At 46.5% G+C, this 16,003-nt stretch overlaps 1 protein-coding gene across 1 annotated transcript in view; it reads right to left on the bottom strand.

The window, feature by feature from the left end:
* Positions 1 to 15,463, bottom strand: part of ELF5 (E74 like ETS transcription factor 5) — a 35,808-nt gene extending 20,345 nt beyond the window's left edge. The window contains exons 1-2 of the mRNA XM_010358366.2: positions 15,347 to 15,463; positions 6,939 to 7,063 (exon numbers count right to left, since the gene is read on the bottom strand). Of these exons, the coding sequence (XP_010356668.1) occupies positions 6,939 to 7,059 (121 nt within the window). The 5' untranslated portion in view covers positions 7,060 to 7,063; positions 15,347 to 15,463. The remainder of the gene's footprint in view (positions 1 to 6,938; positions 7,064 to 15,346) is intronic.
* Between the last annotated feature and the right edge of the window lie 540 nt (positions 15,464 to 16,003).

Raw genomic sequence — 16,003 nt, 5'->3', positions numbered from 1 at the left:
AGCAGTGTTCTTAAAAAATCATTTCCAGGTTGGGTGCAGGGGCTCATGCCTGTAATCCCAGAACTTTGGGAGCCTGAGGCAGGTGTATCACCTGAGATCAGGGGTTTGAGACCAGCCTGGCCAACAAGGTGAAGCTCCGTCTCTACTAATAATACAAAAATTATCCGGGTGTGGTGGTGCACGCCTGTAATCCCAGCTACTTGAGAGGCTGAGGCAGGAGAATTGCTTGAACCTGGGAGGTGGGGGTTGCAGTGAGCTGAGATGGCACCATTGCACTCCAGCCTGGGTGACAGGAGAGAAGAAACTCCATCTCCAAAAAAAAAAAAAAAAAAAAATCCAGACAAGTCCTTTGGCCATCTCTTCCAAATGGATTGTTGTCCCTAAGCCCTTCCTATATAAAGCTGCTGGAACCCACACTGTTCATTTTCTTGGACCCTCACTCAAAGCAAAAATTTTGAGGAAAAATTTTAATTTTTTATTTATTTGTGTTTTTTTGAGACAGGGTCTCACTCTGTCATCTGGGTTGGAGTGCAGTTGCTTGAACACGGCTCACTGCAGGCTCACCCTCCTGGGCTCAAGCAATCCTCCTGCCTCAGCCTCTTGAGTAGCTGGGACCACAGGTGTGCAACACTATGCATGGCTAATTTTTTAATTTTGTAGAAACGGGCTCTCACCATGTTGCCCAGGCTGGTTGGTCTTGAACTCCTGGGCTCAGGCAGTCCTCCTGCTTTAGCCTCCCAAATTGTTGGGATTTCAGGCATGAGCCACTATGCCTGGCGTGATTTTTATATTACAACAAAATAGATATGCAGCAGAATGCAAAATCTGCAGGTTGTAAAAGAAGTTTGAGCTTAGAGCTTTCAGTTATGTCCCTCTGGAGCAGATCTTGATCTTTCTCCTCTGCTGACTGGGGAGCAGTGATAAGAAAGTTTATGAAGTTAGATGAACCTGCCAGCTACAGGAACTCTGTACAAGAATCCAATTCTTGTTCCCAGCCTCCATTCTAGGATTCTGCCAGTGAGCCTCTTGGAGTGGAAGGGAGCTTCCAATAGAAGTCACAGGGTTGGGTGTGGCAACTGAGCCTGGGCTGTGGAGATGGACCTTCCTGATTTGAAATCTTGGCTCTTCGATGGATTAGCTGTGCAACTCTAACAAACTGTCCTAACCTCTCTGGACCTCAACTTCCTTCATTGGTAAAATAAAAATAACAATAGTACCTATATCTTAGGAAGTTTGTTGTGAAAAGGAAATGATGCATGTAAAGAACTTAGCCCAGTATCTGAACGACAGTAAGTTTTCAGTATAAGTCACCTGTTATTGGTTACTATTTTGGGACTACATTTGTTCTCAGGGAAACAGGGTCTTCCTCAATCTAGCTGAGGAACAACTACAGTAAAGCAAGCTCAGGGCTTGGCTGGGACAAGACAGACAGTCTGGGTCAGAGGAGGCCCGAGTTAGACAACCTTGGACCATAATTAGCATGATTTACTAGCACAGGGAGTTGGGAAAGTGTTTTGCCCGGGGCAACACTGAAGAGAGGTGGTGAATGAACTGGGCAGCAGAGACACCATCAATTGCTGCTTTGTCACTGAAAGGAAGGACTTTATGAGGGAAAACCTGAAATGATAAATGGCTTTTAAGTTTCCTCCCAGAGCCAGTCCAGCTCCATCCCATACCTCTTCCTGGCTTTCCAGCATAGCCTGTGGAAAGATTTAGAGCATGAGATGGAAAAGTAAAGTCCAGTGCAGCATAGGAAACTGGATAGAGAAAAGAGGAGAAGGGCTGGCTGCAAAGTAGCCATGGCCTTGGGAGCCATGTAGTTAGGAAGGGGCCAAGAGAGCCAAGCTCTGAGCAGTCCTGGGGCCATGGCCAACCAGAAGACTCAGGTGCATGTTGACTGGGCTAGAGGTGAGTCCTCCTGAGGTGTGGGTGCTGCCACAGGGCTCACCTCAGACTTTCAGATGATTTTGTTATTTGTTGATCTGGTTTTGATTTAGAAGTTCTTAGATTCTTTCGTTTGTATCTGCTTTCAAACTTCTGTACGTAAAACATGAAGCTTGCTTAGGAAAGCCCATGTGGGGATCCAAATGCCTCTTTCTCTGACCAGTGGGTTTTGCACCTTTCTTCCCTTACAAAAAGTGCTTTCTTCAAATAAAATCTCACATTGTGCAATAATATTATAGCTAACATATTTATCGAGCACTTAGTATGTGTCTGTCATCACGCTAAATGCTTTGTGCTTTCTCATGTTGTCCTCAACGCAATGCTATGAAGTCCTATATCATGTAACTCACTTTACAAAGGGAGAAAGTAAGGTTCACGGGTGTGACCCTTTTCAAGCTCACATAACCCGTAAGTGGCAGAGCTAGGAATGGGTTATCTGGGTGTATTCTGGCTCCTGCAGCCCAGCCTCACTGTGCTCTACTGTCTTCAGAATTAAAGTGGAGGAGCACGCTTAGGGATGGAGGTGGAGACAGAAGGACTGAAGCCCCATCTTCTCAAATGTCACTTCCACTGCCTTCTCTGGTGGTCCCTGAGGAACATCTGGGAAACCCCCAAAGCCTCTTGGGAACTTCAGTTTAGAAACCTCTGCAGCTGACAAAGTATAAGCAAGATTACAAAGCAAAGGAGGCGCTCCATGTGTGTGTGTGGCACATTGGCTGTCAGGGGAGGGATGTGGGTCCGTGGAGGTTAAGGAAAGAACTCCAGAAAGAAAGTAGCGGCAAGGCCAGGGTACTCAATGACTACCGGAGGGTTGGCTACTGGAACTCGACTGGAGAAACCATCTTTTAAAAATATCATATGCATGTGAACTACATGCAGCCTCCCCCGCCAACCAACCCTCCCGCCCACTTGGATACATTTTCCAGTAGTCATCATTCTTTACTTTGAAAAAGCCACAGGCAAGGCAGGGTGAGTTCATGAAATTCTAGAGTATTTTGCAATCTGTGACTATCCATCCTCCAGCCTGTAGTGCAGCCAAGCAGAAGTCCTGCTTCAAAGAACAGGTCAGAATCCTGTGTGGTTACCACACCAGGGCACGGATTCAGCGGCACTCTGCTCAAGCCATTTGAAGGGTTTTTGAGAACAGCTGGTTTTCCTAAATAGGCTGAGTGTTCCACCCTTCCTTCTCCCAGACATCATTTGTCTGGAAGGCGCATCATTTTTTTTTTTTCTCCTTTTACTTCCCTTCCCTCAGGTCTCAAATATCTAAGCTGTTAAAAATTCTGAACTGGGAAGCTTGAGATGGAGATCTGTTGTTATTTTTGTTCAATATGGACAATGAAGAGAGGAGAGGGAAGGCTGTTTTTCTACCCAACAGGGAGTGGTGAGGAGTTCTTGGCTAAGGAGAGCACTTCCCAAGTGCCAGGCATGTGACTAAACACTTTGTACACAAAATCTCATTCAATCTCCCCAGCTCTAGGAGGCAGAGGAAAGCATATCTCAAAAAACTGGCTGCAGGTCGCATGGCTGGTAAGTGGCAGTGCCTGCCCATGAACCTGGGTGAACAGGAAGCTGCCATTGGGACAATCTTTAGGGGGGCCCAGAATTCCAGATAGTATTTCCCGGGAGGTGGGTAAGGACCTCAGGAGAGGTGTCTCAGAGCCCGCTGGCCACAGAGCAGGGAATGTTGGCTGAGCAGTGCCCAGAGGCAAAGCTGGCTGTCTCCTGACCCAGCCCTGGCAGACGGGGCTTTTGCAGAAACTCCAGACAGATGCACCTCTCTGGGTGGCAACATCCTTGTTGAAAAAAGACAGAAGGCCCCTCCTGCTATTCCTCCCACTTGTGGGATGTGGAGGAGAGCAGGGGCTATGAGGCTCACCTGGTGCCTAGGCAGCTCCAAGAGAGGTGTTTACTCCAGGTGAACATTTCACACTTAACTTTGGCCTTTTGGAGGTCAGAGATACTCAGCTTCCCCTAAAATACTGAGGGCTGGTGGCTACTCGACAGCCTGGGGGCTCCATCCCTTAGGGAGCCTTAGGAACCTGGGCCAGTCTCGAAGGATATTTTATTTTCACTGGCCGCATGCCTTAATGGGAATTTCTGTTCTCTCAATGAGTCGTGGGAAGAGAAGGCTGTGTCTTCGATATTGCCTGATGCAGGAATCACAGAAGCTTCTGGAAGGAATCCTAGCAATGACCTGGTCTCACCTTTCATGACGCTGATGGAAATGCAGAAGCCTCTGGCCGGAGAGCCGTATCTGAGTATCTAAGACTTGGATGGATTTAGGAACTCTGGCAACGCCACTGGTGATCACGTCTGTTAACTTCATTCTTTAAAATTGTGGCAAAATATACACAATATAACGCTTAACCATTTTAACTCTTCTTAAGGGTCCAGTTCAGTGGCATTGAGTACATTCACATTGTTGTGCAGTCATTGGTGCTATTCACTTCCAGAACTTATTCATTATCCCAAACCGAAACTAATTCTTTTTTTTTTTTTGACATAGAGTCTCCCCTGTTGCTCAGGCTGGAATGCAGTGGCACACTCACAGCTCACTGCAGCTTCAAACTTCTGAGCTCAAGGGATCCTCCTGCCTCAGCCTCCCGAGTAGCTGGGACTACAGGTGCGTGCCACCATGTCCAGCTAATTTTTGTATTTTTTCATAGAGACGGGGTTTCTCCATGTTGCCCAGGCTGGTCTCAAATTCCTGACCTCAGGTGATCTGCCTGCCTTGGCCTCCCAAAGTGCTGGGATTACAGGCAGGAGCCACATGTGCCTGCTCCCCGACCCTTTTTTTTTTTCCTCTCTCTGTCGCTCAGGCTGGAGTGCAGTGCCATGATTGCAGCTCACTCTAGCCTTGGTCTTCCAGGCTCAAGGGATCCTCCTGCCTCAGCCTCCCAAGTAGCTAGGACTACAGGCATGTGCCACCATACCCAGCTAATTTTTAAACAATTTTTTATAGATACGAGGTCTCACTATGTTGCCCAGGCTGGTCTCCAATTCCCAGGCTCAAGTGATAATCCTGCCTCGGCCTTCCAAAGTGCTAGGATTACAGGTGTGAGCCACCACGTCCAGCTAATCCTTCAATTTTTTGAACACTTATGTGTGCTTACCAGGTACCAGACTGTGTCGTAAACATTTCCCATGTAATAACTCATTTCATTCACATATGAGTCATTGTGTAGCATTGTGGTCATTCCCATTTTACAGATGAGAAAACTAACTGGGACATGAGAGGTTAAGATGACACAGCCAGTGTCAAAGCCAGACTTCCCATTTGGGACACACCAGGTCTTCATGACACAGAGCTGCTGCTTCACTGTCCAGGCCATTGCCTGGGGCAAGTGGTTGTGGCCCGCCCCTCCCACTGCCACCCCAACTGCTTCCCAGCAGAATAGGCAGAAAGAAGGGGCTCCCACAATGGCAGGTCTGGGTTAAGTGAGGCCTGGCATTATGCATAGTTAGAGAGAGAGCTTGGAGCTGGGCCCCACCACTGTGGGACACATAGAGAGGGCAGGGCAACTTGAAAGTTTTCATTTTCCTCCTTCGGATTTAACCTGTTAACCAAATTTCAAGGTAAGGAGATGGAGTACATTTCTCATATCTTTCTGGGAAATAAGGTGCTTCTTACGCCTAAAGGAGAATTGTACAATGTATCTGTTCGATTCAAGTCCAAATGCAATGATCTAGACCTTACAGATGAGGGTAAGAGATTTCACACATGCGCGTGTGCACGTGCATGCACGTGTGTGTGTGTCCTTGTAGGGTGGGGGCAGGTGTGGGATTCCATTATGTAGGTAAGTGCCTCAAGTCTGTGAGTGTGGCCTGGCCCCTGGCCCCAGAGGCAGGGGCTTCTGGTAGTGGACTTTTTGCAGCCCCTGGAGACATAGCCTCTTTTGCACACTGCCTGCCTCCGGATACTGAGTCTGGACTCCTACATGGGGTTAACACTCAGTGAGGACTGACAGCTTATATGGCACTTGCAGGACCGCCGAGCAGTGCGTGCTCCTGTCGTGCCAGCAGTCAGCCAGGTGTGCTGTGATGTGCGGTCACCCAAGTAGCTCAGTGACAGAGGCCCTCAGAGGGTTTCGTGGGGCAAAGCTTGGCTGGCCTCCCTCCGGCATGGGATTTTCTCAAGGTCCCATGCTGCCTTCTCCGGTGAAGAAATCCTGGCTGAGAGAGAGGAGGAAGGGTGGGGAGCGAGGCCTGGGGAACAGTGAGCGGCTCATATTTACTGAGCACTTGTTTTGTGCCAGGCTACATATTTACACCCTTTGGCTCCCTTAGTCACCTTATAGTAGCTTTCACCACCCCTGGTTTAGGGAAAAAGAAATAGTAGCTCTCATCACCCCCGGTTTAGGGAAAAAGAAATAGAAGCTCAGAGAATAATGATATATTAATATCGATAACCACAGTGTGATATCAATTATAAGATGGGTCAACTTGCATGGAGCTTAACTGTGAGGCCCAGGGCAAGTCACTTAGCCTCTCTGTATCTCAGTTTCTTCATTTATAAGACAGGGATAATAATTGTTCATCTCATTGGGCTTTGGCAAGGATGAGATGGTGCTTGGCACAAGGTTTGGCACACAGCTTGTGTTCAGTAAATGTTGGCTAAAACCACCATGATCAAGCAACCACAGCATACCAGGTCCTGGGCTAAGGGCTTTCTTTCTACTACCTTGTTTAAATATCATAATAACTCTAAGAGATGTACATTTTACTTGGTAGCAAAATGAGGCTCAGAGAGGTTAGCTGAGCCGTGCACGGCCACAAGGCCACAGGACTAGGGAGTTTGGGGGTGAGGGTTCCAGCACGTTTTATCTGCAAGAGGTTGCCCTTCCTTCCATCCAGGAGCCCTCTAGCCCTCTGCCCTGAACTCTGGTGTTCCTAGGCCCCAGCACAGCCTTGTCTTTCACCTGAGGCCAGCACCACCTCCTGCCCTAGCCCATCCTGGCTGCGCTCAGATAGGCTCCTTCAAACGTACGTACCTGTCTGATGCTCAAAGGCAGGGTAGTACTCTTCATTGCTGAACAGATCAGTCCACGACATCAAGGGATCGCAGAAGGACGCATTCGGCAGGAAGGTGCTGTGTGTCACCGAGTCCAACATCACCCTGCAACAGCGGGAGAGGTTGTGAGGAGGCTGGGGTGAGGGACTCCTGAAGCCACACTGTGCAGGAGCCCCTAGCAGGGCGATACTTGGTTTTTAAAAATGATAACAAACACATCACTCACTAGGAACAGGCACCCCCTAATGTCACCTATAAGTGACATTATTCCATCCTTGCCACATCCTGTCTATTCCCATTTTAGATGAGAAAACTGAGGCAAAAGGGTTGAGACAATTGCCCAAGTGATATAACTGGGAAGTGGCAAAGAGGGGACTTGAGCATGGAGGCTCTGAATATGCAATACTGCCTCTTTATTTATGTTTCCTGTTTGCTCACATCTGACCCCTGAACTCTGACTTATGATGTTCAATAATATGCTTCTAGAAACAGGGTAAGATGCAGCCATAAAAAAGAACAAGATCATGCCCTGTGCAGCAACATGGATGCAGCTAGAGGTCATTATCCTAAGCAAATTAAGTCAGGAACAGAAAACCGTATACCTCATATTCTCACTTAGAAGGGGGCACTAAATGTTGAGTAGTCTTGGACATAAAGATGGGAACAACAGAGACTGGGGACTACCAGAGGGAGGAGGCAGGGAAGGGGGCCAAGGCTGAAAAACTAACTATTGGGTACTACGCTCAGTACCTGGGTGATGAGATCAATAGGGCCTGAAACCTCAGCATTATGCAATATGCACAGGTAACTAACCTGCACACATACCCCCTGAATCTAAACTAAAAGTTGAAATGATAAAAATAAAATAAAATTGATATTTTTTAAAGATGGAATCTCACTCTGTCGCCCAGGCTGGAGTGTAGTGGTGTGATCTCAGCTCACTGCAACCTCTGCCTCCCCGGTTCAAGTGATCCTCCCACCTCAGCCTCCCAAGTAGCTGGAACTACAAGTGTGTGCCACCAAACCTGGCTGATTTTTGTATTTTTAGTAGAGATGGAGTTTCACCATGTTGGCCAGGCTGGTCTCGAACTCCTGACCTCAAGTGATCTCCCCTTCTTGGCCTCCCAAAGTGCTGGGATTATAGGCGTGAGCCACAGAAACTGGCCAAATAAATGAATAAATAATAAAAACAAGGTAAGAATTACTGTGTATGATTAATCCATAATTCTGAAATCTGAAAGCTCTGAAAACTGAAAGGAAGTGTGTGTGTATGTGTGTGTGTGTTTGCTGCAATCTTATTTTCTTGCACAAAATAGTCCTGAATTGATGTTATATAGTTTTATATACTGTTTTATATATACGTACTCATACATACAACATGTATATGTTATACAGTTTCATAACTATGGTTATAGTTTTATTTATTGCACTGAGTGAATATTCTTTTTTTTTTTTTACTTTTTTTTTTATTATACTTTAAGTTCTAGGGTACATGTGCATAACGTGCAGGTTTGTTACATAAGTATACTTGTGCCATGTTGGTGTGCTGCACCCATCAACTCGTCAGCACCCATCAATTCGTCATTTACATCAGGTATAACTCCCAATGCAATCCCTCCCCCCTCCCCCCTCCCCATGATAGGCCCCGATGTGTGATGTTCCCCTTCCCGAGTCCAAGTGATGTCATTGTTCAGTTCTGAGTGAATATTCTTACGATGCAGTGTGGAAATATTAATGTTCTGAGCAACCCTTAACCCGAGGGGTAATCTGTACTCCACTGTATACATACTATCTCGCCTTCCTAATCTGTGAAGAATTTGGAATTCTGTAGCATGTGTGGCCCAAGGTTTTGGAGACGAGTGTGGACCTGCGCTCACTGCAACAAGCACTTCACTTTGGGCTTCATGCTAAGTACTTTAGTACTTGAGCTTCATTCTTCCTGGTCTGCTCAGAACAACCACTCTGAGATAGGTACTGGCAGCAGTTCCATTTCACAGATGAGTGATGGAGGCTCTGAGACTCCGGGTAACATATACAAAGCCAGCGAGACTGGGTGGCGGCTCAGGTGTGTCTGTTTAAAAAGCCCATGATTCTAATTGCTGTGCTCCAGTCCCCACCCACATTGGCGGCGGCAGGGAGCTCTGGGGAAGGGTGTGTGGTTAAGGCTGGAAGGAAGGCAGAAAAGAACAGGCCTGGGGCCCCCGCTTGCACACATTCTTGCCTGTGCCAGTCTCAACTTCACTGCTTCCCATATTCCCACATGCCACTCTCTGCTGAATCCCATCTCCCCACAATTCAGAAAAAATAGTAATCTGTGTTTGGCGGATGAAAAGAATCTGCTCAACCGAATTCTTTTTTCTGATTCTCGAAATAATGTTGAGATAGAGTAGTTCTTTCCTCATTTCACGAAGGGAACATAGCAGCTCAAAATCACACCACTGGTAAGTGTCTTGGGATATTAAACACATGGAATTTTAAGATTGGCAGGAGTGAATTCTTTATCTAGTCCAGTGTTTCCTAAACTTCAGTCATTTGCCTACGACTGTCATAATTTCACTCAATCCATATATTACGAGCACTATTATTGACTTAAAATACTTTAAAAAATCATCAACTCCCTTTTTGTTTTAACATAAATATGGTAATTAAAAAGAAAACTGTATATCAGCACTATAAATGGGAAGTTGGGATTTTTTACACGTACATAAAAATAAATATTTAAGCATTTGAATAAAAATGGTGCATGCGCCACCTAAATCAGGGGTTAGCAAACTACATCCTACAGGCAAAATGCAGTCCCTCACCTATTTTTGTAAAATCTGCAGTTAAAAATAATTTTACTGCTGGGCGCAGTGGTTTACGCCTGTAATCCTGGCACTTTGGGAGGCTGAGGCGGGTGGATCACCTGAGGTCAGGAGTTCGAGACCAGTCTTGCCAACATGGTGAAACCCGTCTCTACTAAAAATACAAACATTAGCTGGGCGTGGTGGCGCATGCCTGCAATCCCAGCTACTCCGGAGAGTGAGACAGGAGAATCGCTTGAACCCAGGAGGCAGAGGTTGTAGTGAGCTGAGATTGTGCCACTGCACTCCAGCCTGAGCGACAGAGCAAGACTACGTTTCACAAAACAATAAAAAATAAAAAAAACTTCACATTTTTAAGTGGTTACATTTTAAGTGGTTATATAAATATTTACATCATATCCTTTATTTTGCCTTTTGACCTGCTAATCCTAAAATACCTGGCCCTTTAAGAAAAAGTTTGCAACCCCTAACCAGATTCATCTGGCATATTGCCAGTTGATGCGAGTACCACGAGTACCACGTGTTGGAAAATACTGAGTCCAATTTCCCTCCTCACCTCCACCATTTTACAGTTGAGGAAGCTGAGACTCAGGGAATTTGTGTAACTAGCTTAAGGTCACATAGCTAATGGATGCCAGAGTTAAGTGGCAGGGAGGTCCTTAGTTTTCTGACTCTCAGCCCATCTGCTTCTCTTTCTGAAAACACAGTTGAGCCCAAGGCACACTTATATAGCAAATCGAACCTCAGTACTAAGAGGGGCAGGATTGTGTGATTCTGAAACCAAAGGTCAATTCTTTGCAGATGCTTGAAAATCTCCAATCAACATCATCATCATCATCATCATCATCATCATCATCATCATCATCATCAAATGTGCATGAGAGGCCAGGTGCGATGGTTCACGCCTGTAATCCCAGCACTTTGGAAGGCCAAGGTGGGCGGTTCACTTGAGGTCAGGAGTTTGAGACCAGCCTGGCCAACATGGCGAAACCCTATCTCCACTAAAAATACAACAATTAGCTGGGCATGGTGGTGCACACCTGTAATCTCAGTTTCTCAGGAGGCTGAGGCATGTGAATTGCTTGAACCTGGGAGGCAGAGGTTGCAGTGAGCTGAGATGGTGCCACTGCACTCCAGCCTGGGTGACAGAGCAAGGCTCTGTCTCAAAACAACAATGACAACAACAACAACAACAACAACAACAACAACAACACGTGCATGAGAACTCCTCTCCAGATGTAAATATATAACCGAGTTTGAATTCTGACACTTAGGCACCTTTTCTGGGCCATCACCTGGGAGTTTCCAGACGCTGCTGGGAAGTCTCTTCTCTGATGCCTGGAGAGGGTTAATATGCTCTGCAGATTATCGTGGGCATGGATCTCCTCCTGGGAGCCCAATCAAACAGATGTCAAGCCTGCATGGGTTTGGGCTGTGATTTTCTCACGGATTGGCTGGTTTTATATGCTGAATGTGGGGGGCAGGGAGGGGGTAGGATGCTGAGGGATGGGGTGAGAGGTTATGAGGAAGGGAAGGGCCCCAGGAGCTGAAAGCCACTTCTGCTTTCTGGACTGGACTTCAGAAAAATTCCTTTAAGTGAGGACTGAAGACAAATATATCCCTTTTCTTCTGGGCCAGAAGGCTCAGACAACTAAAGAAGAGGATGACAGGCCTGTGATATGACCTTCACTGGGCTGGGAGAAAGGAGAGGTGAATTCCACATGGAAGAAAACAGAAAATAGTCCCCAGGTCTTCAATGTTGAATAAAGAATCCACCAAATACAAAATGTGACAGTGGAAATGAGATCTTCCTCATCTATGCCTGACTAATTGGTCTCAAAAGTCATTTGGTATTAAAAAAAAAAAGGTCATCTCAAAAGTCATTTGGTATTAAAAAAAAAAAGGTCATTTGGTAAATTGAATGGAATTATAAAAAAACTGGAAATATTCTTTGATCAATAGGATTTTTACCTCCTTTAATATTGTTATTCTTTCTCCTCTTTACACCAGCCCACTCACTTGATCTGTAATCTCTCTAGTGCTCTGTGTTACACAACGCTATATCTGATTCCCTTTGGTAATTCCTTCTAAGGCAAATTATATCCATTAAGTTTTTGTTAAGGGCCTTCTCAGGTGTAAAACATGCTGTTTTTCTTCTGTAATTATTTCTTGCTTTTGGAAAAATATCTCTTATAAAAGTAGAAAAAGGTGGTTTTTGTTTGTTTGTTTGTTTGTTTGTTTGTTTTCCTATTACAGTAGGAGTGGGTGTTATTAACTCTGGGCTCTCCACAAAAGACCTTGGTTACTTAGCCAGCATGCAGTAGGTGTGAGAGTTCAGGAATAATGGCTGCTTTGTATTCAGCAGCCTCTCTTCTGTAGGCCCTCTAAGGTCTTTGCAATAATTGAACATTTTAGCTTTTAAAGACTTCTTTAGTGGAGGTAGAGCAGGATGGGTGGGAAAAGGCTGGTGGTCGGAGCCTCCTTTCTCAGCGGTGACATTGAGGCCCAGGGATATGTGAACACAGGTCTGAGGTTAGGCCAGGCCTGCTCAAGGGGGGTGATATTGCCCCCCTCTTTAGGGGACAAAAATGGATTCTTGGGGGTCAAAAAACTGAGATATTAATTACAGTGTTTTATCACACTCCATAGGTCTACAGTAGATGTATAGTGTATCTCTGATATTCACATTTCTGGTGGGGAGATGATTAAGAAAAAAAATGACCTAAAAAGGGTCCTTAGGAGAAGTGATAAAGAAAAAAGGTGGAGAAGCGCTGTGATAGATCAACCTAGTGTCAGCGTCAGGACGGACAGGGATCTCCTGGGAGGTCTCTGGGCCTGCTGTTCTGGACATACTTTTCATTTTGTGAGGGACTAGCTGGCTCATCATGGAAGAAGCCCTGGGCCTGGAGTTATGATTCTGCCTCTTGCCCCTCTCTAAATCTCAGTTCTTCAACTACTAAACAAGAACACAGATAAGACGGCCCCCAAGGTCTGCCCTAACTCTGTGACTTTCTGCAGCCATCCACCTGATTGAGCCAACACATCCAAACCTGGGCACTCACACACAAATGCATACACATTGATTATATTGGGATTTTTTTGGTCAAGCAAGTCCACCAAATTGGAGGAAAATCCAACCGCTACACACATACACTAAACTTTTAGTGCTGAAAAAGCTCCCTGATTTCCTCTTCTCCCTTTTCTCCTGTGCCCACTGCCTTCTACCCCAGTAGGATGTAGGTACCTCACGACAGCTGGACATTCTTTGCCCAGGCTAGCTGGGTACCCTACACCCTCTGGACCCTCACTCACTGCCCACCAATAGATCAATGGAAGTTGGAATCAGTTTCCCCCAAATGTAGTCATTGTGCTAGCTGCCTAGTAAGTAGGAAAGGCTCAAGAATGATTAACACAAGGTGGAGGAATCAGGTTGGCTCACTTCACATGTGAGAAAGTGGGCTGTAGGTACCTGTGGGAGTGAGGCAGCGATGGCATGGAAGCTGAGGTCCCTGGATGCCTCCAGTGGCTTCTGAACCCTTCTCAGAGCCGGCTCACACACCAAATGCACACAGAGAGCGTCCACCCAGTCAGAGGCACAGGCCTGTGGGCTTCTTAGCGTCACACAAATCAGAGGCAGCAATAACAGGTGTGGCGCCATGGCCTGAGCAACCTGGCACCCCTGCTCAGCCTCCCAGAGAGAGGGGAAGGAGCAAACCACTCAGCCTTGGCCAGTTTGCCAGAGGAGGAAAATTCCTTCCTGACTCTGGTGGTGATCATCAACTTCACTCTGGGCATGTGACGAAAAATTGACCCAATTAAGCATCTACACATTGGCGGTTTACGGGCCAAATTGTCACTGGGCAGAACAAGGCCATAGCGTGCAAAATATAGAAAAAAAGGGGCCAAGAAAGGGCTTTCTCAATCCCACCCTCTGAGTGGTCTCATTGGGAAGAAAATTGGTTTTCCATCCCCAAAGCCTCAGTGACACCCAAATATGCACTCTGTCCTAAGACTTATGAGCAAGGGAGGGTCAATTTCCCAGCCCTTGGACCTCCCTAAGAAGGGGCCCATTGAGGAGAACCCAGTGGAGTATTTCAACACTTACTGCTAAAGAAAGATTGAGGGTTGGGTGCTTGAGTGTTTGTTCTTCTGGGAGGAACCCCAGCAGCTGTGAGAACCAATTTGCTGACCTCTTGTTAAGTGATTTCTCATTTTTCTTTAGCTTGCATAGGGACTTTGCATGTTTGTTTGTTTATAGCTGTTTTTCTGAAGGTGCAGCGAAGATCCAAAAAGGTATGCCATGTAGTATGCTGTGGGCTTCGATGCAAAGCTTATCAGTTTTGGATTAAATACATCAGGGGTTAAATCCTACCTCTGCTGCTGTGAATGTGGGGTACATTTTTTACTACACAGCCTGCTGAAATTCTTAAGCTTTTTTTTTCTTTCATATAGATGTAGTATATAAATATTCATGCCCCTCTTTGACCTCCGGTTTCTTCATCTTTAAAATGGAGATTTTTTTTTTTTTTTTTTTTAAATCATGCAATCCAATATATGCAAAGGACGGGGCATAACACATATATTCAATCCTGTTTTAGAGGGAAAAATCAGCCATCAACAATGTATGTAAAAATTTGCCACTCTGGTGACTTCTGAAAAAGGAGGACGACCAAACTGAAAACTCTGGCCCGAGAATACCTTAGATGATCAAAAACAACAGTGTCACAGAGAACACGAAGACAAAAGAATTAAGCGTTCACTTGGATGGGCAAACCACCCCTTTCCCTGGGTCTCTGAACTAGACTGAAACACAGAGCTGCCTCCCTAAGTCATCTAGTCTTTCTGGCCTCAGTTTCCTCATCTGTAACATGAAGCGATTGCACCTAATGATGTCTGACACACTTTCGGGCGCACAAAAGACTCATCCATCCACAGGCGGGCCCGGCTTCAGCGTGAGGCGAGAGCTTGTGCTACCTGCCGCTGTCAGCAGGGGGCAACCCCACAGAAACTCCACACACTGCAGAGTCTGACAAGGCCTGAGAACACAGTGGAAAAACCCTAACCATTGCTTTTCTGGAAGCATTCTCTTCTGGGGAGATGTCAGAGGGCAAATGGGTTTCTTTTAAAACGATTTTGTACAAACTCCTGAAAATGCCCCATACTATAAGGCAGTTCTCTGTATCGAGGGGGTGGGGGATCGTGGGCAGGCCGGTGGGGAAAGGAATTCAGTCGGGGGAGAAGGGTAGGTGGGGGCTTTCCTTGAAGCTGAATATTTTTCTGTGTAAAATCCAGCTTCCCTTCCTAAAGAAGCTTTAGGGTGGATAGAGAACTGAGTGCCTGGGCGCGTTCTCTTAATTCCCCTTGGTTCAGCTAAGAGATCCTGAGGGAGCGGAGGCTAACAGGTCTCTCTCAGGCAAGCCATCACATCTGTGTCAAACAGCTCCCGGGAGGCCCTGGGACTGCACCCAGCGCAGGTGCCGGCCCTGGAGCTGCAGATGAACAAGCAGACCCAGGCCCCAGGCCGAGCCTCTGAGACCTGACACCCCTTACGATTCATCCAAAAAAGCAAAGAAAAGGCGCTTACGTGAGGGCAGCGGTGGGTAGGTCCAAAGAAGAGGCTTTCAAGGCAAGAGAAGGCAGGCGCTCCCAGCACCAGCGTACAGTGGAAATAAAGCACCTGTAGCCTTGTGATATAAGTGACACCTACAGACAGGTCCGTTTGGTTTTTCAGGTTTATGCACAGCCCCTTTGATGACGGTGACATACAGTGTGACACGGCTCCTTGGAAGGTGGGGGAAATGGTTCTCATATGCAGAAAGTTTACCTTTATCCTGCTTTTGTGCCAGCTCACCCCTGCCCTGCAACCCCCCACTCCCAGCCTACAGGACTCAGTAAACAAGCAGAAAATTCTTGTCCCTGGGAGCTGTGCGGGATCTTGCGTTTGCTGAGGAATTTTCCTCTGTGCAAGCTGGAGGGGAAAGGCAGAGTTTCCACTCTGGTGCCGGTCTACACTGCCTCTCTCCCAGGCTGGCTGAGCCCAGCGCTTTTGTAAGATCATGCCTTTCTCTGTTTTCCCCTTGTGGTGAGAAGGAAGAGCATTATAGGGCCGGTGTTAAGACCTTAGGTTTTGCAGCTAGTTGCCTTTGGATTCAAATTCTGCGTCCATCATTTCCTAGCTGTGCTACCTAGAAAAATGTAGCTAACATCCCTGGGCTTCATGAGACTAATGTAAGTGATGGGG

Source organism: Rhinopithecus roxellana, chromosome 15 (genome assembly GCF_007565055.1).
Source record: "Rhinopithecus roxellana isolate Shanxi Qingling chromosome 15, ASM756505v1, whole genome shotgun sequence".
NCBI lineage: Eukaryota > Metazoa > Chordata > Mammalia > Primates > Cercopithecidae > Rhinopithecus > Rhinopithecus roxellana.
The sequence above is the reverse complement of the archived record's forward strand: the minus strand, read 5'-3'. Positions and strand labels throughout refer to the sequence as shown.